General features: G+C 41.6%; 2 protein-coding genes across 2 annotated transcripts in view; one reads left to right on the top strand and one right to left on the bottom strand.

Annotated features, from left to right (window-relative positions):
* Positions 1 to 602: 602 nt before the first annotated feature.
* On the top strand, positions 603 to 10,575 carry LOC308438772 (protein NipSnap homolog 3B). Its single transcript, XM_080940262.1, has 6 exons — positions 603 to 703; positions 3,769 to 3,979; positions 5,368 to 5,526; positions 8,721 to 8,870; positions 9,934 to 10,020; positions 10,107 to 10,575. The coding sequence occupies exons 1-6, from the start codon at positions 644 to 646 to the stop codon at positions 10,181 to 10,183; spliced, it is 744 nt and encodes a 247-aa protein (XP_080796388.1). The 5' UTR covers positions 603 to 643; the 3' UTR covers positions 10,184 to 10,575.
* A 9,219-nt stretch (positions 10,576 to 19,794) lies between these two features.
* ABCA1 (ATP binding cassette subfamily A member 1) overlaps positions 19,795 to 27,357 on the bottom strand; it is a 121,086-nt gene continuing 113,523 nt past the window's right edge. Inside the window, exons 47-50 of the mRNA XM_080940239.1 lie at positions 26,292 to 26,395; positions 25,681 to 25,773; positions 24,243 to 24,486; positions 19,795 to 23,085 (exon numbers count right to left, since the gene is read on the bottom strand). Coding sequence (XP_080796365.1) covers positions 22,945 to 23,085; positions 24,243 to 24,486; positions 25,681 to 25,773; positions 26,292 to 26,395 — 582 coding nt within the window. The 3' untranslated portion in view covers positions 19,795 to 22,944. The remainder of the gene's footprint in view (positions 23,086 to 24,242; positions 24,487 to 25,680; positions 25,774 to 26,291; positions 26,396 to 27,357) is intronic.

Genomic DNA, 27,357 nt, shown 5'->3' with positions numbered 1-27,357 from the left:
TTGTGAACAGTAGACCCAGTGAAAGCACTGTATTTAAAAATGATTTCTAAATCTTAGTCTTCCAAGTGAATATAGTTGGAAAATCATGAAACCTTAGACTATGCTTAACAAAGAATACAAAGTCACACTAGAAAAATATAAATTGTAGTTGTTTTTTTTCAGAGGGCCAAAAATCAGACATCAGAGGTCAGCTTTCACATCACACAAAATTATTTAATTTCAGTCTACACGTGTGACTTTCAGGCCCTCAGGACCACTCTTCTGGGTTCCAGGAAAATTAACCCATCTTTATTTGGAGCCTCCCAGGCCAGGCTGGGGATGGGGTTCGGGGTTGCAAAGGCTCAGCTCCCATCCACGCCATGCCCTACATATTGGAGCGTTGGCGCGGTACAGGAGATGAAGTGATGGCCCAAGATGGGGAACAGAACCCGGCTCAGCGTCCAGTTCTTCACAACTATCACACGGTCCTAGCAAAGAAACAGCCATCACCGGCCACAAGGGCTGCGCCGAGGAAGGGCGGAGCTGCGCCGCCAAGCCCCGCCCACTTCAGCACGGACCCAACCGAAGCCGGCGGGTGCACAAGGAAGCGGAAAGAACGCGTGTCCCCGTGCCCAGCGACGGTCTGAGCTCTCTAGTCCGCACCATGCTCGCGCTCCGAAGCGGCCTGAGGACGGCGCTGGCCCCGCGGGCTCTGGCGCCTCAGGTAGGGGCCGCGAGGTCGTGCGTAGGGAGGTCGACGTTGTCCTTAGGTTGTGCAGTAACGGGGTTCAGGGAGGTGGGTGCGGTCTGCGGGGGGAAACGAGCATAGCCTAGGGAGGAGGGCGGGGCGCGGGTCGGGCACGAGCGGTTTTGGAAGGTGGGCGGGGTCCGTGTTGCCTGTGGTGTTGACGCTACGAAGTGGGCGGGTGTGTAATGCGAGAATGAGCTGTGAGCGGGAGGGGCAGCGAGGTGGGCGGGGCCTGTCTCGTGAGTGGCGTACGGGAGGTGGGCGGAGCCCGTGTCCAGAGTGGAGACTCGGGTGGTGGGCGGAGCCAGTGCCGTGCGTGGGAGGCACAGGGAGGTGGGTGGGGTCTGGGACGCGAGTATACATCCTTTTACTGGCTGGCAAAGCCCTGGTCGGTCTAGTCAATGCCCGGTTCAATCAAAACCCAGTATTTCGTGAGCTCAAGGCACCCAACGCTTGAAGAGATACCGCTTGTCAGGTCACCTCCCTGGACAATGGATGGAGGCCTTTCTCTGGCATGGGGCGTCCCTGAAGCCCTGACCATTGTGTTCTTTTCGCTATCACCGTCGCGACTGCCACTCATTGATATTTTACAGCTCCTGCCTGGTTCAAGTGTTGGTGTTTTGTGGAGTTCAGGGTCGCCCTGGGCGCTTCTGCCTGGGATCTTAAGCAGAGCACAGCCCTGGGGCCTGCCTGTGATGGGACTTGAGTAAAAGGGAGGAAACTAACCAACCTCAGGCGTTGACCCTGGGCCATTTGTGACTTGAACCCAGAAGTTCTTGACCTCCTTTGTTTAGGGAGAGCTTTAAGCTGGTCTAGAGACAGACTTTATAGAGAAGAAGAGTGTACTATCCTTATGGCCTCTGTCCTGGCTGTCTTGCTAGTGTGGTTGACAAAAGCTCTAATTTGGAGATCAGGGAACGAGCACAGTTTAGCCTAGCGACAGAAAATTACCTCACCCCTTAACATACACCTTTACAATACTGATTTCTTTAATGTATACTTTCTGCGTGAAAGATTATAGTAAACGTATCTTTGATTGGTAATTTTTTTCAGTTCTACCAATACAAATTCCTCGAATCATTCTAAAAGATTGTTATAAGTCTCCTATGTATGTTTTTTTTTTATGATCTGGTATGTTTTTACAAGTTTAGGTTTATTTTTATGTGTTTGTGCACCTGAGTGCCAGAGGAGGTCAAAAGAAGACAATGGCTTCTTTGGGACTAGTGTTACAAACCATTGAGAGCCACCATTTGGGTGCTGGCAGTGGAACCTGGGTTCTCTGTAAGAGCAACAAGTGCTGTTAACCACTGAGCCAACCCTCCAGTGTTTGTTATAACAAGCTTAGTTAATTTGGAAAAATAGAAACATAACTCATAATAATCGTGAATAAAGTGAGATACTTGGGTGATTAAACACAGAATAAAACTCATATATTATTATGTCTGAAAAACAGAAGTAGAGTTAAGACTTGTTGCTTTTATTAGTCCTAAAGATGATCAAGGTAAGCACTAATTTTGTCATAGCTCTACTTTGGAATATTGTTCTGATTTAATCATTTTTAGAAAGTGGATACATGTTCATTCAACCCACTTAGGATGGTGCTATAAACTAGCATGCTCTCTCTCGCGCTCTCTCTCTCTGTGTGTGTGTGTGTTTGTGTGTGTGTATGTGTGTGTTTGTGTGTGCTTGTGTGTGTGTTTGTGTGTGTGTGTGTTTGTGTGTGTGTATGTGTGTGTTTGTGTGTGTGTATGTGTGTGTGTGTGTGTGTGTGTGTGTGTGTGTGTGTGTGTGTACCGTTCCACACTAAGCCAGGCACCAGCAGGCCACTTGGTCCTGGTAGGGTATTCTTTCTCATCTCTTCAGACTTTCTGACCCTTTGCTCTAAAATCTCTCCACCTGGCTCACTAAGTTCCTGTGGCGGGTCACTGCCACGCCAGCCCCACACATCCCAATTCTATAGTGGGCTTGGTGCGTCCAGCCACCAAACCTTTCTCTGGAGCTCAGCTGAGTCGTCCTATAAAGGAAAACACCACACTATCTTAGTTTAGAATCAACAAGTCGCTGGGTGCAACAACTAACATCCTGATTTGTAAGCCCCACTAAATCCTCTGGTGGTGGATCTTGGTGGATCTGCGATCCCACAATCCCTCCCTTCAAAAAAGGCTGCAAGTCTCTTTTCTCCCTCCCCCCCCAACCTGGAAATCCAGCCTACTCCTTGCCCAGTGATTGGTCCCCTAAAATCTTCATTTATTAGGGGAAGGTGCTGCCACACACTCCTAGCCTTCTGGGCAGGAAAACAGATAATCTCTCCATTGAGGAGAGACCCCTGCATGTTTAACATTCCTGGTTCCCTAATCTCTGTGGTTATGAGGCCTAAGAACCCAACATGAAACTAGTGTTTTGGAGCACTTCTTGAATTCTACCTTTTCAGCTTTTATACAGACATCCACTGTATTGCAGAGCAATGTTGATAATTTATAGCATCTTTTTTTCCTTCTTTCTTTTCTTTTCTTTCTTTCTTTCTTTTTTTTTTTTTACCAGTAATTTACTTCACTAGGTACTTGAGTACTTTAAAAATAGTTTAGATCTAAATAATACTCATTTCTTTTAGGAACCCAAAAAGTCTTCTGCTAATAACGATTTTCATTATATCTGTCAAAAAGATACTTATAGAATGTCAGTCTTCCTTTAAATGAGTCGTACCGTTAACTTCTGGTTTTGACGAAGAGAAAACTCCGAAGTTATAAGGCTCCCTGGAAAACATGATTACAACCTTGGTGTTTGCATATCAGCAATTTTCCATGAAAATGTGCTTAAAAGTGGCTGCCAGCTAGGGAAAGTGACTCTACTCAGCACACTTTAGAGCAGTTACCTATATTGGTTATCTCTACATAAACATGTCTGTCTATAAAGAGTTGACAGGAGAAATAGAAATATGAACTATGAGTCTACTTTGTGTCCTTTATTTCCAGGCTTAAATATAAGACTAACAGAGTGATAAATCTTTTTCAAATGTTTCAATGTTCCCTGTCTTTTCCCAGGTATGTTCACCTTTTGCTACAGGCCCCAGGCAAAGCGATGGGACATTATATGAATTCCGTACCTATTTTCTCAAGCCCTCAAAGACAAATGAGTTCCTGGAAAACTTTAAGGAATGTGCTCACCTCCGGACAGCTCACTCTGAAATGGTTGGATATTGGACTGTAGAATTTGGAGGCAGAACGAACAGAGTATTTCATATTTGGAAGTATGGTATGAGTCAGAGCTTCTGCTTCATGCAAATGCTCCTTGTTAAGTAGTCTGTGAAGCTAGGTTCTTCACTTTGTGTTACTATACATACACGTGGGCTACAGAAAACATTTTGAAAGCAATGTAATAAATTTGGCCATTACTTAATGACTACTTTGTATCAGCCACCTGCTTAGACTCTGAGATTGACATGTATGGAATGTATATCTCATAAATCTCTAATATGATGAACTAACTTTAATTCTCAGTTTTAGAATGATTTGTTAGGAAAAAGTATCTTTTGTAAAATTAAAATCTGTGCTTACAAAAGTCTAAGTTTGCAGAGAACACAAAATGAAAAGTATCCTATTAATAGAGCTAGAGCTGGGTGTTGATACTTTAGTTATTATTTTAATAATTCTCATATTTAGAGCCTTTGAGAAAACATCCGACCATCAGCTTTAAGTTTCTCAACTCTAAGATTTAATGATTTTGTTGTATTTAGCAATCACTTTTAAGTTCTTCCCAGTTTCAAAGAATTCACTGTCTTGTTCAGAGGCAGAGGCAGAGGAATTGGGGATGCTCTCATGCCACAGTACAAATGTCAGGAATCTGTGAACTTGCTTACTCCTCTGTCTGGTCTTTTACCTAAGGTCCTCTCAATCATTTCATCTTGGGCTTCTCTGCCAGTGTCCAAATTAATGTTCAGAAATGTTTCACCATGAAAATTACTCATCCCAACATAGCACAGTTCGGAACTTTTCCATGTTATAATAGATCAAGTCTCATTAAAATTAATGTAGGTGCCACATGCTATACAGGTTAAAACATGATGTCCTAAGAGAACTATCAAGAGTGTGAGAAGCCACACCATTTCTACTTACCATAAGAACACGCTTGATGGGTGCATTTTCCTTTCACTTACGTTGAAATTTGCTCTTGACCACATACTATCATTACCAAAGCATTTCTCTCTCAGCTGGCCCTGTCTGGTAGCTGCTTCAGTGGAATAAGAAGAATCCGCATATATTCAGTGCTAAGTGCTGAAGTCCCTTCTAAATCCTGTTCGTGGGCTCATTTAATCTTCACCAAACCTGGAGGTTGTTATCTTATTTCCCCGTATCACAGACTGAGAAACATACAGTAACTTAGTTCTCATACACCGCAGAGTGGTAGAACCTGTGAAGCCCGTTCAGTAAAATTGCAGTGGTTGTTTCTATTTGTTTTACCCTGCAGACTGTGATTTGATGCAGACACTATCACATCTTTGCATCTAGGTGTTCCCAAAGCCATAACATAAGTATCTTGTGTGCTGTGGATAAAATGTTTGCTCATTTGGGTGAAATCCAAGGAGTGGTAGACAATTTTAAATAAAACAATATAAACTTTTCTCCATTTTTTTTCTACCATAGATAATTTTGCTCATCGAACCGCAGTCCGCCAAGCCTTGGCCAAGGATAAGGAATGGCAAGAACGATTCCTCATTCCAAACTTGGCTCTCATTGACAAACAAGAGGTTGAGATCACCTACCTGGTACCATGGTGTAAACTCGGAAGGCCTCCCAGGGATGGTGAGTCTGTCTTAGGTCATGCGATTGTCGTGACTGAAATTGTTCAGATGTTTAAGAAAAAAAAAAGTGCCCCTGGAAAACAAAAAACAATGAATTGTTTGTTGGATGTAGGAAGGATGCTGTGCGTATTGAGCTAGACACCGATCATAGTTTATTCTTGAAAAAAAGATTAATGAAGTATTTTTCAAAGTAAGATATACACACACACATATATATACACATATATTTGCATGTATATGCTTTTTAATGCATATAGGTGTTTTGCCTATATGTTTGTCTGTACACGACTGGCATACCTGGCACCTGGGGAGGTTAGAAGAGGGCATCAGATCCCATGGAACTCAAATTACAGACAACTGTGAACTGCCATGTGGATACTGGGAGTTGAACCCAGCCTCTCTGCTCGAGCAGCTAGTACCCTTGACCACTGAGCCATCCCACCAGCCCTTCCAAGCAGTATGGATTAAAGTTTACTAACAATGTAGAAAAGAAATGAGTATAATAAGGTTTTAGGGTTGAGACAAGATCGAATGACGTAGCCCATGGTAAACTCTAATTCACAGTTTTCCTGCCTTAAACTCTCCAACGCAGAGATTATAGACATGTAATACCACGTCTGTTTAAATAATACAAACATTTAAAAACAAAAATACTTCTGACGGATTACAGTATTTTAGATTAAGTACATCTTTCCTTATAGAACAGACTGGAGGGAGGGAATTAATTGGCACTGCCAAGGTACACTGCAGCTCACCTTTCTGTCTTCCTTCTCTTTCCCACTTCGAGAGTCATTCCTTATGGTATGTCTTCCTGCTTATTTAAAGAAACTTATTACAATCCAGTTTCAAACAAAGGTCAGATTATAAAAGTATAACATTTTAACTTTTATTTCCCATTTTTCCTAACTGTATTTTAGAGTACAAGAAATTTGAAAAGTCTCGTTGAGACCTTCCCTGTAGGGAAGCCCTTAGTAAATGTGTATTCTAACATGAGCACCGCCTGTCCAGGATACACAAGGCCTCAGACCCATAGGACAATTGCCAATACCATTGCCCATATAAGCCAGGCTCAAGAGAAATGGCAAACCTTTTCTTAGGATTCATGTATGTGTGTTTATGAATGATTGGTCCTGTGTGCCAACAACTACAGCTACCCCCTGGATGTTACAGCCTGAGACTGCTCACCTACAGAGACGTCCTACAAGGCTAGCTATTGCTGCACCTAAAAAACAAGGGGAGGTTTCTGACACCCAACAGGTCCTCCCAGAGCCGGAGCAGGAATTGAAAGAAGAAAGACAAGTTAGTTAAAGTTGCAACATGACTTCAGCCAGACTTGAGGCCTAAGCCTCATGGCTGAAGTGAAGCTTGGTTTAATTTGTCTCTTTTTAAATCATTTTAATTACATGCAAAAAGGTAACCTGAGTTCTGAGACAGGAATCAAGCAGGACAACAACCAAAGACCCTGTAAACATCTTACTGGAGGGCAGGTGAAAAGGTCAGAGACAAAAAAAAAAAAAAAAAAAAAAAAACAGAGGCCTACATTCTGAAATCCACCCTGCCCTGAGCTGCATTTCTAAGGATACCGCCTGGAGCTACAAATACGAATGTACTTCCCTATGCCACATTCATAAAAGCCCTGCCCCAACTTCAAATGTAGATGTACTTCTTTATAGCCTCATTCTTGAGAGCTGGGCCTAGAACTTTCAGATGTAGATGTGCTTGATACTAGCCCTTACAGGGCTTCACACAGAAGCCAGATTCCTGCCTTGGCCAGCCCCAAGATGTCCTGGGATAATATTAATATTAATATTCCTCCACCATAACTGTTCAGATGTGCCAAAAATGCTCTCCACAGGTTTCAGGTAGTGATGGTAGTGGCAATGTCACCAAACCTCACTGTATGTGCTTCTGTCTGTCTGATCTTCATTGCCTTGCCCCCTAGCCTGCGTTCTGTTACCTAAGCCATAAGGTAAGCAGTGTTGACCTGCTTGGGCTGCCCTTTGCTTTCAGCACTGTCCAAAAATAGTTGCCATCTCTTGCAGTGTCAAATCTTGGTGAGTTTGGGGGTTTTGTTTTGTTTTTGTTTTTTGATTTTTTTTTTTGCACTATTCACATTTATTTACTTATATAATGTATACGCCTGTCATAGTGTGCACATGAAGGCCAGAGAACAACTTGGGGGAGTTAGTTCCTTCCTTATATTGTATGTGTTCCAAAGACTGAACTCTGGGAAGCTTGGCAACAAACATTTTTACACACTGAGCCCTCTCAGTAAATGTTATTTTCCTCTAAATTTTGCATAATCCTTTAGTGGCTTTGTTCTTTTCCATTTTCTATCAGATCTACTTACCCTCCAGTTTCTTATTTCTGCTTTATCTTTCTGACTAGAGGTTAAAAAAACCTACTTAGCTTAAAATCCCACTTAAAACGATTTAATGTAATTGTGAATATATAACTTCTATTTCTCCTCAGTTATTAAGATTAACCTTGAATATAAATAAGAACTTCTAAACATAAAAATGAGGAAAAATGATGCAAAGAATTAATAAATGCATCTCCAAAATTATTTATATGCCGATGACCTTATTTCATTAATTTCTTTATTCACTTTACATCCCAATCATAGCCCCTCCCTCCTCCCATCCCAGTACCACCCTCCTACTCTCTTCCATTCTGTCCTCCCACTCTGAAGAGAAGGGAAGCTCAACCCCGCCCCATACCAACCCACCCTGGCACATGAAGTCACATCAGAACCAAGTGCATCCTCTCCCACCCAGGCCAAACAAGGTAGCCCAGCTGGGGGACAGGGATTCAAAAGCAGGCAACAGAGTCTGAGTCAGAGACTGCTCCTGCTCCAGTTGTTTGGTGCCTAATGTTTGGCTGTGAGTCTCTGTATCTATTTCTATCAGCTGTTGCACGAAGCCTCTCTGGAGACAGTTATGTTAGGTTCCTGTCTGAAACCATAGCAGAGTATCACTGACAGTGTCAGGGGTAGGCTCTCTCCCATGGGGTGGCTCTCAAGTTGGGCCAGTCACTGGTTGACAATTCCCTCAATCTCTGCTCCAGGAGATTCCCTTTAAGCGTGTGTGTGTGTGTGTGTGTGTGTGTGTGTGTGTGTGTGTGTGTGTGTGTGTCAAACTGCCTGAATTGTGTCTGTTGAGTAATTACTTATTTGATTAATTCTGTCAATTCTAGGAGTCTATGAACTGGCCACCTTTCAGATGAAGCCTGGCGGCCCAGCTCTATGGGGTAACACATTCAAAAGGGCAATAAATGCCCATGTTGAGCTTGGATACTCTAAACTAATTGGTGTTTTCCACACTGAATATGGAGCCCTCAACAGAGGTACAGCTGTCTATTTCTGTGAGACTGTGATAAATGTTGGTGATTGCTTATGTTTCTTGGGGTTTTTAACATTGATTTTAATTTTGACATTGTTAGGTATCTTATTTTTTATTGTGATTGCTAATACCATTTGGAGCTTTTACACAGGTTAACAGTTGTTTAGAAATTAGAAGAGTCTTTAAGAAAATATTAATTCTTATTATTATTATTATAAAAGTCTTAATGATTTATTTCAAAATAATAATATTGGGGTAAAGATATTGTTTCTAAATGAAAATATAAATGTACAGTTTTATAAATGGAAAAATTATGGACAAACCCAAATAAAAAATTATCGACTTCTGATTATTGAAGTTAAAAAGAATGCAAAGACTAAAGAACTGTCGAATATAAAAAGGCTGGAAATAGCATATCACTGTTGCCTGGCAACAGTGATAACTTCCTAGCACTCCATTATGGATCGACAGATGAACTGCGTGCTGACCTGTGTTTGACCCCTATCGCCCACAGCAAAGCTGGCTACAGTGGCTCTGTCTACCATCCCAGCCCTGGGAAGGTGAAAGTAGGAGGCTTGCAAGCTAGTCTAGCCTGATTGTTAAGTTCCAAATTCAGTGAGAGACCGTGTATCCAAATAGGAAGAGAGCAATTGAAGAGGGCACCTGACATTGACCTCTGAGTTCCATATGTGCACATATATATGTGCACCCACAGCTCACAGAGGTACACATACACAATCATGGATAGAGAGCAGAGGTAGACTACTTACCCAGCATTCATTCCCGTTCTTTCAAAAGGCCCTACACTCCATACCCAGAGCCACACATGCTTTTAAAAATACCTGCTATAAGTTATATTTAGAATATAGTACACACATGCACATGTACTAGATATGCATACATGCAGAAAACAGTAAAAAGAGGACGAATTTAAAAGAGAGCAAGGAGGTTATATGGGAGGGTTTGGAGGGAAGGAAAGAAGGGACGGTGTATATAATTATAATCTCATCGATGAAAGAGGTGCCTGTTATGAAGAGAGTGACAGCTATCATGACTTACTTCTGCAGTTCATGTTCTCTGGTGGAACGAGAGTGCAGACAGCCGAGCAGCTGGGAGACATTGGTCTCACGAGGATCCTAGAGTGGTGTCTGCTGGTGAGCTGCTTGATTAGGCATGAATTATTTTTACAACAAATCTGATTCAGCTGATAACTTCATTGTCTTCTAAAATGTCTTTCCAGTTCGGGAAAGTGTCAGTTACCTAGAGTCTCAGCAGAATATGTTCCTGATTCCAACACCGTTTTCACCACTGAAGTAGTTTCCTACCTAGCCTTGAGCACCCGAGTCACAGAGGTGAGCTGTGTCTACAGCAGGGGCTTCATCTCTTCAAGGGAATTGCCTTTTGTTGTCTGAAGGTGCTGAGCTCCTACACTGTGCGCTCTGCCTTTTTAAGGCTGTGTGCGTCATTCACTACCAGTTGTTCAGGAAGTATTTCTATTCATTTTCATATCTGCCGGATGTTAGGAAGTGTGCTTACTCCGTCCTCTGGTACTTCATTGCTCCACAATATCTTGTCCTCTGTGATTTTTATGACTAAGTCTTGTACTCCAAAAATGATTTTGAAATTTTTCCCTCAAAATATTTGTAAATTAAATAAATACAATATCTGCCTTTTTATCGTGTTCGTTTTTCCTGAAATTTGAGTTCATTTTTACCAGTAATGTTTACTTTATGATATCAACTGGGATTGATATCAGTATTAAATATTAAATCTAGTATTTGTCTTTATACTTTAGAAAAGTATAATACCATACCATCTGTATTAATTATGATTTCACGTTCATTATTAAGTCAGAATTGAAAAATATATTCTTGAGACTTGATGCATAATATGGTTTTGATGTGTTTGTTTTTAATTGTATTTTACTACTTTTAACTTTACCTTGAATTACTCATAAATGAGACATTTATTTCAGTGAGATCTTTATAATTATGGAAATCTTTGACCTAATAAAAGCCTTCATATCCATTCTGATTTTTTCAAGTGTGCCTTCTATATTTATATTCTCTTTTCTGGAGTTTTTCCTGTGTTGCATAGATTAGTGACACCATAGGAGTGTGGCAGCTCCATAGCTGTTAAGTAGGTAACAGAACAGCCGGCTGGCTCTGAAGGGGAGCTTCTGTCACTGCACCTCAGCTGTTGGCACTCCAAGATGGTGCTCAGCAGGACAACTGCTTTACCTCCATCGCATCACTATTCAGGCAGCCGTGAGAACACTGTGACATTTGTGCAACATGGCGCGGGAGCTTGGGATGTGCTTCACAAACAGTCTCAGAAAGACAAATGTTGTCTCACAGATGTGGTTTCTAGGTTTTCTTTGTACATAAAATCATGTATGTCTTTATGAAATGAAAGTAAAATTAAAAATTGACTATTGTTGCAGTAAATGTTAAGAAATAAAGCTAGTTTATCTCTTTATTGGCCCTGAGGGCCCGACCCTAGAGCCACATGCACCTCTGGCGCCAGGTCTAAGCTGCCCATAGCCCAACCCTGTCCTCGAAACTCCCTTCCCTGGCGGTTTTCTACCGCCTGTTCTCTGCCTCTGTCCTGGGGTGTTTTTCTACCCCAAAATCCCACATAAATACAACTCTACAGCCAGATAACTACATTCAGGTTTATATATTCAACACTCAATCTACAAACCCTCTACACAACAAAATTATATCAAATAGACAAAGATACAAACTGCCCTTTTATATGAGATACTAGACCTACAAAATCCTTAATGTTCATAGTTATTTAACGCCAATCAATATCACCTGGGTCTAGCTGGTCCTTGGGAACCTCTCCATCTTGCCATGACCTTCACCTTCCATCAGACCTCCTCAGACCTCTGCACCCTCTTCACCTCCCTTGCTAATCACTGGCTTCCTTTATTTACTAATTAAAATGGGAAGGTTCTGTTGGAGTCACTTGAATAGGCAGCCCTTCTTGGGGAAGTAGAATTAACATTAAAATACAAACAGCTTCAGGACAATCTGTGGTAACAGAGGGGACTAACTGGAGCAGGCATGGGTGAAATGGGCAGAGGTTTGATGGAGAAAACATAACTGAGTGTACAATGTGTGCTTGTGTGAAATTTTCCTTAGTACACCATATGCGATGAGTGTACGCAATGAATTTTTAATTGTGAAAATTCCAAATGCATATAACTTAAATTGTAAAAGTTTAACATTTATAGTTCCTTCCAACATAATGTTTTTAGTGATTTGGGAATGTCACACAGTGCGTCCTGATCACATTCATTTCCCAGGCCTCCCAGGTTGACCCTCCCGAAGACAGGAGGAAAAGAAAACAAATGCACAAATCCCAGTGTGTGTTGTCCATATATTCACTAGAGCGTGGTCAAAGTAACAGTGGCCACCCCCGAACTGTGAAGAGCTACACTTCATCGTCCCAGTCACAAACTGCAAGGACTCTCTTAACGGCTTCCTGTCGATATTTTTTTCTTTTGAGGGGAGGGGGTGGTGTCCTGTTATAACACAGACCATGAACATCAGCACGGCCCTGGCAGCTGCCTGGACCACGGACATGGTTTCCAGTCTCCAGGGGCAGCACAGACCATGGAGGTCCTTTGAAGAGGACCAATCCAGAAAATGAACCATTCTCCACCTCAGACATGGTGTCACTGCCCAGAGCCAGGGCTGTCATGCACCCGGGCAGCTCATTGTGAGCAGAGTGTGCACAAGCTCGAAGCTGTTACACATCACTGTTGGCCGTGCTCCGAGATAGCATGTTCCCAGGTCTGCCACAGCTGTGCTTGTTACCACAGCCAGTGTCTCTAGCTCTGCCTCTTTCCACATCATCCCATCAGCATCAGCTCAGTCACCTTTCTCCCCTTCCCATGGCCCATTTAGTCACCAAAGTGACGACTGCATTCTGCAGTGTCACACAATTTTAATTAACCGAACAGCTTTATGTACAGAGTTACTGCAACAAGTCATCAGTCTTGAAGATTTCTGGTTTCTGAAGCACCATAAACCCTGGACTATAGCTGAGACTCCTCTCAGATATCCTGTTGTCCAGAGTCAGGGTGACCCTGCAGCAGAATCCATGAGAGATTCCAGGCCAGTGCACACAGCACCCTGCCCTTGGTGCTGGCAGCTCTACCTGCTCTCAGGCTCACCCTGTAAGGCTGCTGGCAACGCTACCTCTCTGCTCCCCCACCGCACCCAGCAAGCAGCAGAGACTGCAGCATCAGCAGCTCAGCCCTACTCAGCAGTGACATGTCCTATGTCTGTGATCTCATGCCTGCCCAGGTGCCATACTCCTCTGGGTAAGGCCCTGCTCCACCTTCTGATTTTGAAACCACATTTTAAAAGCATCTTCCCATTAAGATCTGCCTTTTTCAGAGTTGTTCTGGAGATGCTGCGGGCTCTGCAGACTCCCCTTCTGCCACTGTGTCCTCCGAGCTTCCATAAGTCTCGGGCTACTAGGTCCCTCAGGTGCCAGTGGCCACTGCCAAACTCAGCTCATTATAAAATGTTACCAAGAGCATTTTGCTTTGATAATTCTCTGAGCATCAATCTCCTTTGAACATTATGGTTGCAAAGTGAGAGAGGTTTGAAGAGCAAAGCTAATGCGCACTGGTTCGCTTGGTACCATTGATTTTGATTTTCTTCAGTTCCCTTAGATTGTCCTCAGGACTTGCTCCTCCCTTCATTCTCTATTGTTGAGCCTTCCAACTCACTGGAAACAAAAAGCAAATGAAAGCAATCATAAGAGCCTGAGCAGACAGCCACCTCCCTGTCACTGCCTGCAGGCAGGTCTCCATGCCCTGTTTTCTCTTACTGGGGAAGACCAGTCCTCTACTTGTACACTTAGCTGAAGGAAATAAGGAAGTGGCTATAGAACATTCTATATCCTGAAGCTAGTTTTTCCAGCCCTTAGTTCTCAGCATACAAATATGGCTTATTCCATCTTTAAAAAACAAAAATCATCCTGCCCTGTAGTAACACAAAAGAACTGTCCCACTTCTAGCCTCTAATTCTCTCATGGCCAAATTAGTTCTCACCAAACTCCCCTTTCAGGTCTCAGGTTAGTAGATTTCCTAGCAGGTGACCTGTTGAAGGTTTTGTTCTAGACTTTGTTCTAGATCTTGTTCTAGATTTTCTTCATTCCCACAAACACCACCGGCTTAGTCTTCTTTACTTATTAATGCTTTGGGTCTCTAACCTGTCCCCTTCATCTCCAATGATGTCACACTCCAGAGCTGAATCCTCAGACTTTTTATGTATCCTGCACCTGTATTCCAATAGTCCATTGAGTACATGTAAATTTTCTGGGATTCAGCTTTATTTAACTGCCAATCTTAGCTCCACCTGACTATATTAGAAACTTCACACCACACCTGTTGAAAGCTGGAAGTCCTGTCCTAGTGGGTGACAGTCACCTCCTTTCCTGTCCATTTGCTCGGGTCATCAGCTCCTTACTTACCTACCAGCAAATCCCAAAAGTCCAGAATGTGATTGTTCCACATTCCTGCAGCCACCATTCTGGTTCAAGCTCATCATTATTGGGGTTTAAGGTGAGAGCTCTTCACTGACCTGCCATCATCCTAGTCTATTTTCAACACAGCAACCAGAAGGATATAAAACACAATTCCCTCCTCTAATCCCTCATGACTCTGATAGCTTCCTGTATCCCTGGTCAGTGTGGCCTGCAAGCCCTTACCTGGTCTGTCCTTTAGTGCCTTTCAACTCCCTTGGTTCCAGGTGACTTAACAGATTTTCTTCTTTGACTCACTAAGCATTGTCTTGCCTTAAAGTCTGTTTCCCCTGCCTAGAATCTTCATCCTTAGGCGTGAATTTTCTTGAGTCATCTCCATATTTTATTGGGGTCTTTACCCCAAAGCCCGATGCAGCCCTCCCTGACAGCTCCATTTAAAATCAAAATTCCTGTTTGCTATGGAATAAATTTTCCCCCTACAAATTCACATATTGAAACCCCAATTCCTAATGTAATGCTGTTTAGAGGTGGCAGTGCTCTATTGCCGTGAAGAGAAACAATGACCACAGCATCCCTTCTAAAGGAGAACAGTTAAGTGGGCTTGCTTACACTTTCAGAGGTTTGGTCTATTGTCATCATGTGGGAAGCATGGTGGCACATAGGCAGGTAGACACGGTGCTGGGGAAGGAGCTGAGTTCTACATTATGATCTGCAGGTAACAGCAAGAGAGCTTGGAATGGGCCCTTGAAACATCAATGCCCACCTGTGACACACTTCCTCTAACAAGGACATACCTTCTAATCCTTTCAAATAGTGCCACTCCCTGGTGACCAAGCTTTCAAATCTATAAGCCTATGGGGGCCATTTCAGTACATGAGGTAACTGGGCTTATGTGAGGGGATGAGGCCTCTTGATAGAATGGGTGTTCTTACAAGTATCTTCTCCATATCTCTACCATGTGAGTTAACCAGTGAGGTGTACACTCAGACCTAATCATGGTTAGCATCTTCATCTCAGATTTCCCAACCTCTAGAACGGTAAGGAAGAAATCTTTTTAAGCTACACAACTGACATCATGTCACTTATTAGCATAACTAACATTATTCTATTTCAGTTATATGTGATTTTTATTGTATTCTTCCACTCGAAACTAAATTTCATGATATCATGGGGTTTTGTTTGAATCATTGTAGTATCATCAATCAGTGCCTGGCATATAGTAAGTCATCAGCAAGCAGTTATTGATTATATTTGCATATACAAGAAACAAGGAAGGAAGGGTTTATTTTAGTTCATGGTTTTAAGTTGTAGTCCATCACAGTGGGGAAGACATTACAATTTCTGGAGGTGTGAATACACAGCTAGAGTTCCTCATATCTGAGTAGATTATGAAACATAGACCTGGACCGAAATTGGAGCCTCGCTACAATCCTGAAAGGTTTAATGTTACCCCAAACAGTATTACCAACTAGAGACCATGTGTTCAAATAAGCGGATTGATGATAAAATGATATATTATTGGACAGTGGAGAGGTAGGCAGGGAAAGAGGCTGGAGGATTGGAAGAGGAGGGGGAGGTGGAGATGCACGGAGGAAAGGATGGAGGAAGACGTGTATGTTGCTCTCAGTGCATCTCCAGCTTGATGAGGTTGTCACGATTATTTCTAAGGGTTTCTTTGGGTCTAATTTATCTCACATAGATGGGCAGTTTATATCTTTTTCCATTGGTTGTAAGCTTATTGTGTAGAGGGTTTGTGGAATGAGAATTTAACGTATGAACCTGTTTGATATTAGTTTGATGGATGTGGAGTCATGTTTGTTCCAGGCAGTGAAGGAAAGAAACACACCGGAGTGGTTGTATCTACCTGGGACAGACAGCAGGGGCAGTGGATTCTTAGAGCTGGCATGGAGCACCAAGTAAGAAATCCCCGAGGGTGGCTTGTGGATCTTCTGATAGCGTCTGGGTGCCCGGCTCTGCACTAGGGCAGCTCCCGTGCCAATAACAGGAGAACCTCACCCATTTTAATATTTACCACAACACAAAGTATGTGAGGAACAGTTCACTACATTCAAATGTTAATAGTAAGTTGTTTATAACCCCTGGATCTCTGTATTTCTCTCTTTTGCTGTGTGACCTCTCCTTCTTGCACACACCACCACCACAGTGCTATCTTCCATGAGGCTTAGATGACACCACCTGCTCTTGGCTTTTCAACCTCCAAAATTGTAAAGTTGTGAGCTAAATATCTCTCCCTCTCTCTCTTCCTCTCCCTCTTGCTCCACAGTATTTTAACAACAGAAAATAGATGACTACAAGAATTTTTGCATTAAAAAATAGCACAGCATTGTTCCATGCTTCATCTTATCCACTATTGTCAATGAATTATTAAATTTTCCCTCACCATATCTATGAAGGACATTGTGAATGACAGAAGAGACATACAAAACAAAAACAAAAAAAAAAAAAATCACCACCACCAACAAAAAATCCCAACAGCAATTGTATTTCTAAGAAGAGAAACAGATACATGGCCAGTGGAGTCTAATTCCTCCTCCACTAAATAACTTCCAAAGGATAAGAACTTTGGTGCTTGCAGACTCATACCCTGGACTCCATTCTGAACATCAACTCCTAATCTACTGAGCAAAGCCTAGGCACTTAACTACTGTGAAAATAGAAGTTGTGGTACTTTCTCAGTCATTAAAGAAGTATGAACTTACATGTGGAAGACTCATTAAGAGAGACTTGATTCATAAACTCTTGTTACTTGGAACGATCTGTCTCAACTCATCTTCGTAAAAAGAAGCAAGTTGTTCCAGAAGAACTGGGTTTGATTTCTTTAGTTTCAACTAATTGGCCCAAGACACTGAAGTGAAGGAAGAATCGAGACCAAGTGTGGTAAGGGAGTTTGGTAGGGGAAAGGCTCCTGACAGCATACAAAGATAATGGATTAAAAACACTCAGAAAGGAAAAGAAGGATGCCAACTGTAGTTTACAGGCAAGAGGAATCCAAAAGAGAGCTTTGCAATCCAGCTCTATTCGCCTGTTTCCCTTCGGAACACAATGGCCAGGAGCATCACTTCCTACCACTCATCCCTCCTCCTCAGTCCTCCTCCTTACTGCTCATTCGTCCACCTCAGTCCACTAACGTGAGTTCCCCAGGAACCACCATCTTATGAAGTGCACTGGTTATTCAGCTATCCTGCTCACTGTGGCAGTTTTCAGACACAAGTAGAGTTCTGCCTCCCATGAGCACACCATCCTTTCCATCCCAGTATATGACACACCTCAGATATGTTTGTTCCTCTTCGCCTTCTTGCTAGCCATTCCCTCCCAGTTTCCTTTGGTAACTTCTAAATCTCAGGCTCAAACTTTCATTCTCTTCAGGTAAGGAAGTCCATCCAGTCCTGAGACTTAAAAAACAAAAACAAACAAACAAACAAAAAAAAATCCATTCCTTTCTCCCTACCCAACCCCCATGTGTGTGTGTGTGTGTGTGTGTGTGTGTGTGTGTGTGTATGTGTGTCTGTGTGTGTCTGTGTGTGTGTGTGTGTCTGTGTGTGTGTTGTGCATTGCTTCGATCTCTGGACTGAATATCAACTGCATGCTTCGACGATGTATCTAGATCACAAACCAGACACCATTTTTTATTGTTCTTCCCCTAGGCCCCTCCCTATGGCCTGTGAACAAGTACAACTGGCTCTGAATTAGGTTCTGTCATCCTTCCTCCCTGAATGTCACTATCACCAACCTGTCCTATTCACTGTCCTCTTCTACTGCCCTTTCTTCCCACCCAAGTCCACACTCTGAAATAGGGTTCCTCATTATCCGAACAATAAAAGACAAAAACCCAACAAGGCAGCAAGATTCAGAATCGGTCCTCCACTCCCCCTACCCCCCCAGACACTTTGGATTCTTCTTTCTCCTTGGCAGCCGAGATTTTTTCCCAATCATGTTTTTGTTGTTGTTGTTTTGTATTACATGTTTAAGATGTGTCCTTGAAGCCCACTTTCCGCTATTGCCCCTGCTCATTTTGTTCAAATCTGAGCTTAAGTGTCGCTCCTAAGACAGGCTGTTTCTGACGCCTCCCCACCGTGAACCCATCACCCTGTTTCCTACATTTCAAAGCACTTGCTGTGCCTGCAGTGTCTACTGTCATTTGCTGTTCACCAATAAAGGTTAAAGTTGATTTCCCTCAACATTGTGTCCCCAGAATCGGAATGGATGGCTGGCATGTAAAGCTCAGTAAATATTTGCCAAATTAAATAACAACGCTTAGGAGATTTACCAAGAATAGTTTAACTGACACCTAACTTCAAAGGGAGAATCATTTGTTGTTTAATTAGCTTTGTATCTTGGAACAAATTTTTCTGAGGTATCATTTATTCAACATGTGGTAGGTACCAGTATTTGGCAAGTTGAAAATAGTTGCTAACTTTTCTCCCATTGTTTTTTGTTGTTGTTGTCTTGAAACTTAATACATTTTCCTGTATTAAGTACATTTAGTACATTTCATTCCAGAGTGAGTTTCTAATCTGGAACTTTGGAGAGGGCTTTGGTCAAGATCTGTGGGTAGCTTGTATTTTCATCTATGTTAACTGCCCTTTCACAATACATTTTTTTTTACTCTTAATTATGAATTTTCACAGGCATGGTTTTATTTCATTAATGTCTTAAAGGATTCTAAAAGATACAGTTATGTGGCAGATACTGAACAGACTTCTAGGCCTACTCAAAAGCCAAGAAGGTGCATACAGAGTTCTGACCTACACCCTGGATAAGGACCACTTACTGCCTGTTGTCCTAGCCATTCTGAGTGGACACTATAGAACCAGGACCAATTGGGGTTTTTCAAGTCACAAGGCTAAGTATGTATCTTTTTCTCCGAGACTGACTCTTAATAAGCCATGATAAATGCATCCTCACTGTCTCAACAGAGCACTGCTTGTGAGTATACTACTTAGCACTAAAATCTGGAGGCAGGGAGAGTGTGGGAATCAAGCTCAGTGCCTCACCGCATCATTTCTTTTTCCAACTTTTTCCTCCTTGGGTGACCATTGCCATCTCCCCACTGACACATAGGATGCTGGGTCCTTGTGGCTTTGGCTGAATAAATACCCCAAGTTACCTTTTTGTACCTCCACAAAGCTAGTTCTGTTTTCATTAAGGAAGCCTACCTAAACTGTTTTCTCTTCAGCTTAATAATCAGTAACCATTACTCCATCTAGACTTCTAACAGTTATTCGGTGTCCAGTGAATTGAAGAGACACAACAGTCTTCTTCATCCTGAGTTCTCTCTTCAGAGCATTTGAACTTTTCCTGACACACCAGCCATTAAAACAGCTTCCCCTTGAGGCTTTGTAACACTTTAACAGCAGGTGGTGCTACGGATGCACAGAAGTCAAAGTGTGTAGACCAGCGAGACTGTCACAGTTTTATTTTGTGACCCATAACATAGAAACAAGCTTTTTAAAAACACTTTGTATAAAGTTATTCGCAATACAATTTTTTTCCATTTTTTTTCTTTTAATGAAAATGATTTAACTTAGAAACCTGCTCTGAAACTTTTGTCTAGTTTTGCAAATCTCAGATATTCCAGTGCAAAAATAGATCCATTACAGACAGCATAAAGTGCTTGGAATGAGGGGCAATGATAAAGAAAAAGCACAAAAACAGCTTCATCTTAGGGCACAAGGGAAAAGAACATACCGAGTTCTTATGGAAATATGAATGTTCTACAAAATGGGACGCAACAGTTTTTGAATCAGAACAGTATTACTGCGGCATTACACTATTACCAGTAAATAGTACAAATTAGTATTTCAGTATCAAAGTGGTTCCCCATTACACAACACATGGCTCTTTGGAACAATTTTACCTGATATATACAACCATGAGAAGACAACAGACAATCCCTTTAAGTCGATGCCTACTGTAGAGAGAGCAAATAGTGTATAACATTGTCATGAGGCATATGCTTGCAGTGCAGACACCTAAATACAGTAGTTTGAGGTTTGTTTGTTTGTTTGTTTCATAATGAATTGTGCTAGGTGTGTCTAGCGAGAGGACTCACTTTCTTCTGTCTTTCTCATATTCACAGTTAGTAAGTTTTCCAATATTAAAAAAAAAAAAAGTAAACCAGAAGTGTTTGCACTTGAGAATTTCTCAATTCACATAGCACATCTCCATAGGGAACCTAAGAAAATTTTATTTGAAGATAGGATTGATTTTTAAATCTCTACAATAATTACGTTTACACGGGTAAACTGAAGATTACTATCCAGAAAGTGTAAAAGGTAATGTAATACCTCAGATTGTCTCTAGCTTCAGGAAAGATTTTAAATCTACACTGAATTTTTTTTTTCAAAATGGTGCCTTACTTTTGTTGTTTGATTCTTTTTAATGTGGCCTTGAAGATCAGAGCAATTAAAAACGAGGATTTTTCTCAGGCTGTAGTATATTGAACTCAGTACAAGATGGTAATGGACTGAGAAAGCCAACCAAAGTTTGATTTTGAAAAATCAATATTTGTTTCTTTGAATTCTGTGTCTTTCATACCTAAAATACAGTGGTATGCCAGGAACTGCTGGAAACACACTTTCCTCGTCCTTTTGGAAACCCATGTTGACATTAGTATCAAAACCTTCATTTTTCCTCTCAAGCAGTGAGTTACATTACAACATTATATAAACATAATTTAAAATAGATCTGAAATCGTATTCTTCCAAAATTTTAAAAGATGTTGAAAAAAAAATATCAATAGGACAAGCTCCCTTGAACTTTGCCCATTACAGGAATTTCACTCATGTTTTTGTTTTGTATGAAGCTGGATAACACTGAGCATCTGTGAAATAACATTTGTTTTCACATTGCTTGCAGAAGAAAACAAATTAAGCTTGGGCTAAAAAGGTCTGAAAAACATTCCACGTGAAATAATTGCTTGATTGTTTTTCACTACTTGCTCATTCATGACTGAAGAGATGGACCATTTGAGATTGTCAGAGGTTTAAATGGGTGTCTCTCACATCCTGCGAAGCCCACTGTTTGCCCATATTTAGAGGTCCCAAAGATCACAAGCATAAATTGTACCCTAGAAAAGTCAAGCTAGTTGTTTTCCCTTGAAAGAGTTGACTGTTTAGTGACACTTTTTGGCTTTTATTTTGATGCTATCAAATAGGCAAGGGTATGGCCATATTCTTTCAGTAGATTTTAAAAAACAACCTATATCTGTAAATCAGTCAGCATAATAAATGGCACAGAAAATCTGCTAGCTTCCACTCACTTCTATCCACGAATTCACACAATAATTATACTCTAAAAATAATATGCAACTGGAAATCAATAGTGTTCTATAGAATCGTAAAATATGGCCTGAGATGTTGACTACAGCATTGCTTTCTGGTCACTGGGCTAGTCAGACCTTCCATCTGCAAATTCCCCCAAGGAAAATAAGGCATGAGACAGTGTGGCCACATTCCTCGGTGCGACTGACGTCACACATACGGTTCTAAGCTTCCAGAAGCATTGATACAACCTAAATTTCCAAATGATACAAACAATGCAAACATTTTTGTCAAAATGAAATGCCACCTTTTCATTTTCTAGGTTAATTCAAACAGTTAGAAAGAACTACATTTGTGTCAAATAATGAAGGATTTTGAGATGTAGTGTACCATCTTGTGTTATCAGACAGTCAAGACAACTAGAGCCAGACCTCTCATGTTAAATGCACCAGTTCTTTCATGCCACACCCTGAACTCAGCTGCTTGCAGCCTCAGTAGTTTGGTGTTGATCTTTGTTGCTTATCAAGATCTAATGTGTTTGAAAAAGTCCCAGAAAGATGCTCTGGCAACTCATGACATGGGTGTGGGCAACAGTGACCATCAGACCCAAGTACCTGGGCTAGAGAGATCTACATCTTGCACAAGACAGCTACAACAGCAGCTCATCAAAGAGAGAAGGAAAATGGGGATTTAGTCACACATGGCACCATTTCGTCACCTGATATTGAATGATGTCAACAGACAGCGGGATGGTCTTCACAAAAGTGTTTGTGACACACTCAGTGCTTCAGACTTTCTGAGCAACTTGGCACTAATAATTCTGGCACACTCATTGCCAGCAATGGATGTGTCACTGGGAAACCAGTTTTGTGGTTCAGCATGACATAATGGATGAGGATGTGCATGCCTTTGACTTTGATTATCACTGGCCATGACTGTTTGTTTGATGGACTGATGTTGCAATCCCAGTGAGAATACACAGGATCAAAAAGTATGAATCCAAACCCACAGTCTGCTTGGTTCCACACCAGAGTTTCACATCTGTATAAGGTAATGAACTAACTTCAAGTCATTTTCACTAGAGAGCCATACAAGACATAGGCTACAAAGGCACTGCCCCTGTAATGGAATTGTTTCTTGTTGCATTGAAGTGCATTGCATTGAATAGTGTCAGTACAGTATCCAGTTTGTTCCTCATCACGGAAATGCAGGACGCTTTCTTTGACACAGTGCGAAGGAAGACCTAGCTCTCCCTTCCTTTCATTCCCCCTGTGTTAACAGGATTCTTCATACGTAACTTTCTTTCACTTTCTCGTCCTGCAAAAAGGATGTGAGAACAGCCACATCCACAACTGTCTGGGTTTTGTGTAGTGATAGGTCCTTTAAGTGGTCATCGTCACTTTGGTCCTTGGCAAAGTTCACAAATACCTGTCAAAAGAAAGAGAGATGCTCATGTAGGCCTCTGGACTGGCTCTTTGTTATTACAGCTGCATTTTATTTATCATTGCATTTTCATTGTTTTGAAATTGGGAGGTCAGTTAGGAGAATGCAGAATTGAGTAAGTACTTGAAGCAGAAAAGCCCATGTGAAAGGAAGAATTCTCCAGAAGAACAGAAAGCATTAACATCCTTCTTTACACCACCCACATCACCAACACTACATCTACCCACTTATCAGTCATCCACTTTGGCATATCTAAAATTAATTAAGAAGAAATGAAAAAATACTTGTTGGATATCTAATGATTGACAAGCACTGTTTGGTAGATTGCTGGGGATTGGTTTTAATGCTTTGTCTTAATTTGGCCCCCCAAATCACGGGAATCTGTCTACAATTGGTTTTTGATTGGTCAATAAAGTTACTAGCAGCCAATGGCTAGGAAGGGAGATAGAGGCGGGACTTTTAGATTTCTGGGATAAGGGACTAAGGGAAGAAGGAGCAGAATCACCATGACAGGGAAGCAGAGAGACCAGACTTAAGAACTGCAAGAGAGAAGTCATCCAGCCATGTTAGAGTCAGAGAGCAGCCCCAGGGGCCACTCACCCAATTGGGTCTGGGGTAGCAGACATGAAATATAGATTTTAAAGGGTGATAATGCAAGACTATCAGAGAGAAAAGTGGATTAACCACATGAAGTTAGGGAAGCCCAGTCTTGGGCTGTTAAGGCATATCGAAGAGCATTTGTGTCTTTTATTTCAAGAATTCGGAGAACCCTGGCTGGGGGCTCGAAGAGCGATCACCGGCAGGGACCTCAGATTTGTTTCACAGATTATTGCAAAAATATTACTGCAAAAATATATCTTGCAATTTAGAACAGATAAAGTTCCTGGCAAAACGCCTGCCTGAATCATGACAGGCAATCAATGGTAGCTATTCTGACTACTGATGCAAGAGTTGCAGTAACCATATAGAGTAGAAAGCATTAACTTTTTGCATGTGCTCACAGAAATTTGTATAATGTAGCCAGTAATAGCAGAGAAGGAATCGAAGCACAGACAATCTGAACTTCTTTCAAGCTGATGGTGGGGAGAAAAGGCCAGGCATCCTAAGCCTGGAACTAAATGTACTTTTGACTGAAAGCTTACTTGGTCAAGTGTTGTCTGAGAGACAGAGTAGTCTTCTATGTGGAGTCGTTTTTTGCTCTGGGAGAGGATGCTGAATATCCTGGCCAGAGATGACAAGGAGGATGGAAGTTGGTACTGTAGCATGTTTCGATGTTTCTCTTTTAGAACACTTCCAGGAAAGGCAAGTCCAAAGAACTCCTGAACAGGCTTCAGGTCAGGGTTGGAGCCAGCAATCCTTACAACTATCGTATAACCGTCTCCAAACCTGAAAGAAGGAAACAAATTCACACAAATGGAGTATTCGTAAAGCACTACTCAAAAGGATACTCAACTCTGAAAACCCAACTTGTACCAAGAAAAATGGAGGTCTCTGGCAGGCCTACAGAGCCGTTTCTGAAAGAAGCAACCAGTTTTATCTACCAAATACCTAGTCATGTGTGCTCACAGCTGTGAATACAAGACTCCATTAAAAACCTCAGTGTGGACCTATGAAGTCTGACGCACAGACAAACAGAAGTCCAAGGGAATTAGTCACCTGCCCACATCCCTGAGTTAACTCCCAGTTATGGCAGGGTAAGGGTGTGAACCTCTTTGTGTTAACTCCACAGTGTCTTGTCTCCTCATTATCAGTAACATCACTAGGGAGTTACTAAATTTCACTTATATAACTAAATTCGGAAGAGTCTCAGAAACTGACTCTCAGAGACGTTGAGTAAACGCCTAAAAATCACACAGCCAGTACACTGGGAAACGCAGAATTGGAAAATTGCCTGTTTAGGTTTCAATGCCCATGTTCTTTTTTCTATACTCTTTTGTTTTTATTTTAAGTAACCATACATACACTCACCAAAACAAACAAATGCCTGTAGATTTATGTTAAGGGGTTACATGATTGGACAGGAAGAGGTAGGCGGAGAAAAGGAAGGAAATCAGGAGACGAAGAGAGAGAGAAGACGGAAGATCAAGATGGAGCTCGAGAAGAATGAGCTGGATCCAGGTGGACTTAATTGGCGATTGGTAGCTAAGAATACTTTAAGGATTTTATATGTCTTTTATCTTATGTGGAAAGGCAGTTTGTATGTTTGTCCATTGGATATGATCTTATTGTATAGAAAGGATTTATAGATTGACAACAGACTATATAAACCTGTATAAAAAGCTATCGGGCCTTAGAGTCATGTTTGTGTTGAGCGGTGGGGTAAAGAAACACTCCGGGGCAGAAGCACCAGGGCAGGTGGAGTGAATCGAGGGGGAAGGAAATCTCGTGGAGAGTGTAGCTTGTGGACCGAGTGACAGATTCCGTGAACTCAGCTCCACACTAGTGAGGTGTCCTCAGAGTGAGAACATGGGGCTGATAAAGAGATAAGCCAGATTCAATTAAATATTTACTACAACAAATAAATAAACTGAACACCAATGATTTCAATATGTACTAACCCAAAGAAATGGTCTTTGTTACCTGTTTTTCAGATGTTGGACACTGCCAAGGCACCTGAACCTCCCATTGACCATTATGGCCATTCTTGTACAAAGAGCTTCACATTCTTCCATACTGTGGGGAAAACAGAGTAAGGTTTTCCTTTCAGAGAGATGCTCCCATAAGCATCAGACCACAACCATGACACCTGGCATTTCAAAGAAACATCCCCATTATCCTAGGGCATCCCTTGTCGTGACACAGAAAGGATGTTCTCTTCTGTCATGTGTACACAATTGTGAAAAGGTAAAAATAACCTGACTGTTTGCCCAAAGAACAGCTGCAAAAATTAAAACAGATCTTCATAAATGACAATGCAGTTATGAGAAATGAAGGCACACCTCAACTATATGACTTGAAATTTTGTTCTTAATACATATGTTATAATTAAACTTTTTGTTTGTAAAATACCTAAGTGCTTATAGCTTTGCATAAGAAAAACTCTGGAACATATAGAGGCAAATGATAGTAGTTCTCTCTAACTATTCCAGGTGGGATAATTCTAGGTGAAAATTGTTTCAGTCTTTGTTAATTTTTATAAAATGTCCAGATATAATTAGACCCTGTAGAAGCTAAGACTATATAGTACAGACCTATGAGATGTAAGAACTACGGATCTCCCCTCCTTGACAATGCTTAGGGCACAATTCCATAAGAATCTCCGGGCTTTGGGGTCCATGCCTGTGGTTGGTTCATCCTATAATTAGAATAAAACAAGTTTAATTATTTGCTGGGAAAATATCAAAGACAATTTTTTTTAAAGGTAAGAGTACATTGTAGAAGAGGGTACCTGATCCCATTACAGATGGTTGTGAGCCACCATATGGTTTCTGGGAATTGAACTTAGGACCTCTAGAAGAGCAGTCAGTGCTCTTAACTTCTGAGCTACCTCTCCAGCCAAAGACAGTTTCTTGTTTGTTTGTTTGTTTGTTTTAAATGCTAAAGACCATGCTGGGTTTTCTAGCTTGGTCAGGATAGAGACATGTGGATTTCTGTGTGTTCAAGGTTGGCCTAGTCTACATAATAAGTTTTAGGCCACCCAGGGTTACATAGATTCCTACCACAAAACAACAACAATAACCCAAATTTTTGTCCAAAACCATTTTTGAAGTCAGAGTAGTGTTTGGGTTAAACTGATACTCATATTTTTCTCCTTGTTCTATCACACCTGCTAATGACAGAAAAAATCATATCCACATGGTCAATAAAAGTTAAAGTTTCAACCCAAGGCTTCATTCCATATCCCCAGTGTCCACAAAATGAGGATCAAGGACCACTGCCCAGTCTGATCTGTGTTTTGTTTATAAAGTTATGGGAGCAACTTTGATGCAGAGGCTACTATGGTCATCTAGAAGCCATATCTTCACTTCCACCTTTGGAGGATGAACATATAGTCATGGAGAATGTTCCAGAGAAAGATGAAATCACACATTCAGCTTCAGCTGTATTTGTAAGGATTATCTAAGCAAGGAAACAAGATACCTGGAGCTTGTCTACTTGGGAGCCTCTGAAGGTACAGCAGAGCCACCCAGTGTGCTCTGTGGGAGAAGCTTCCTCTTGCTTGTCCAAGCCTGCTCTGGAGTCACCGATAGACAGACTTGTGTCACCATGCCAAGTGCACAGTGGCCTACATGTGACCTCAGATAAACCATGCTGTCT

This window comes from Micromys minutus (assembly GCF_963924665.1).
Source record: "Micromys minutus genome assembly, chromosome: 28".
NCBI classification, from domain to species: domain Eukaryota; kingdom Metazoa; phylum Chordata; class Mammalia; order Rodentia; family Muridae; genus Micromys; species Micromys minutus.
This window is presented reverse-complemented; position numbering and strand designations above follow the sequence as displayed.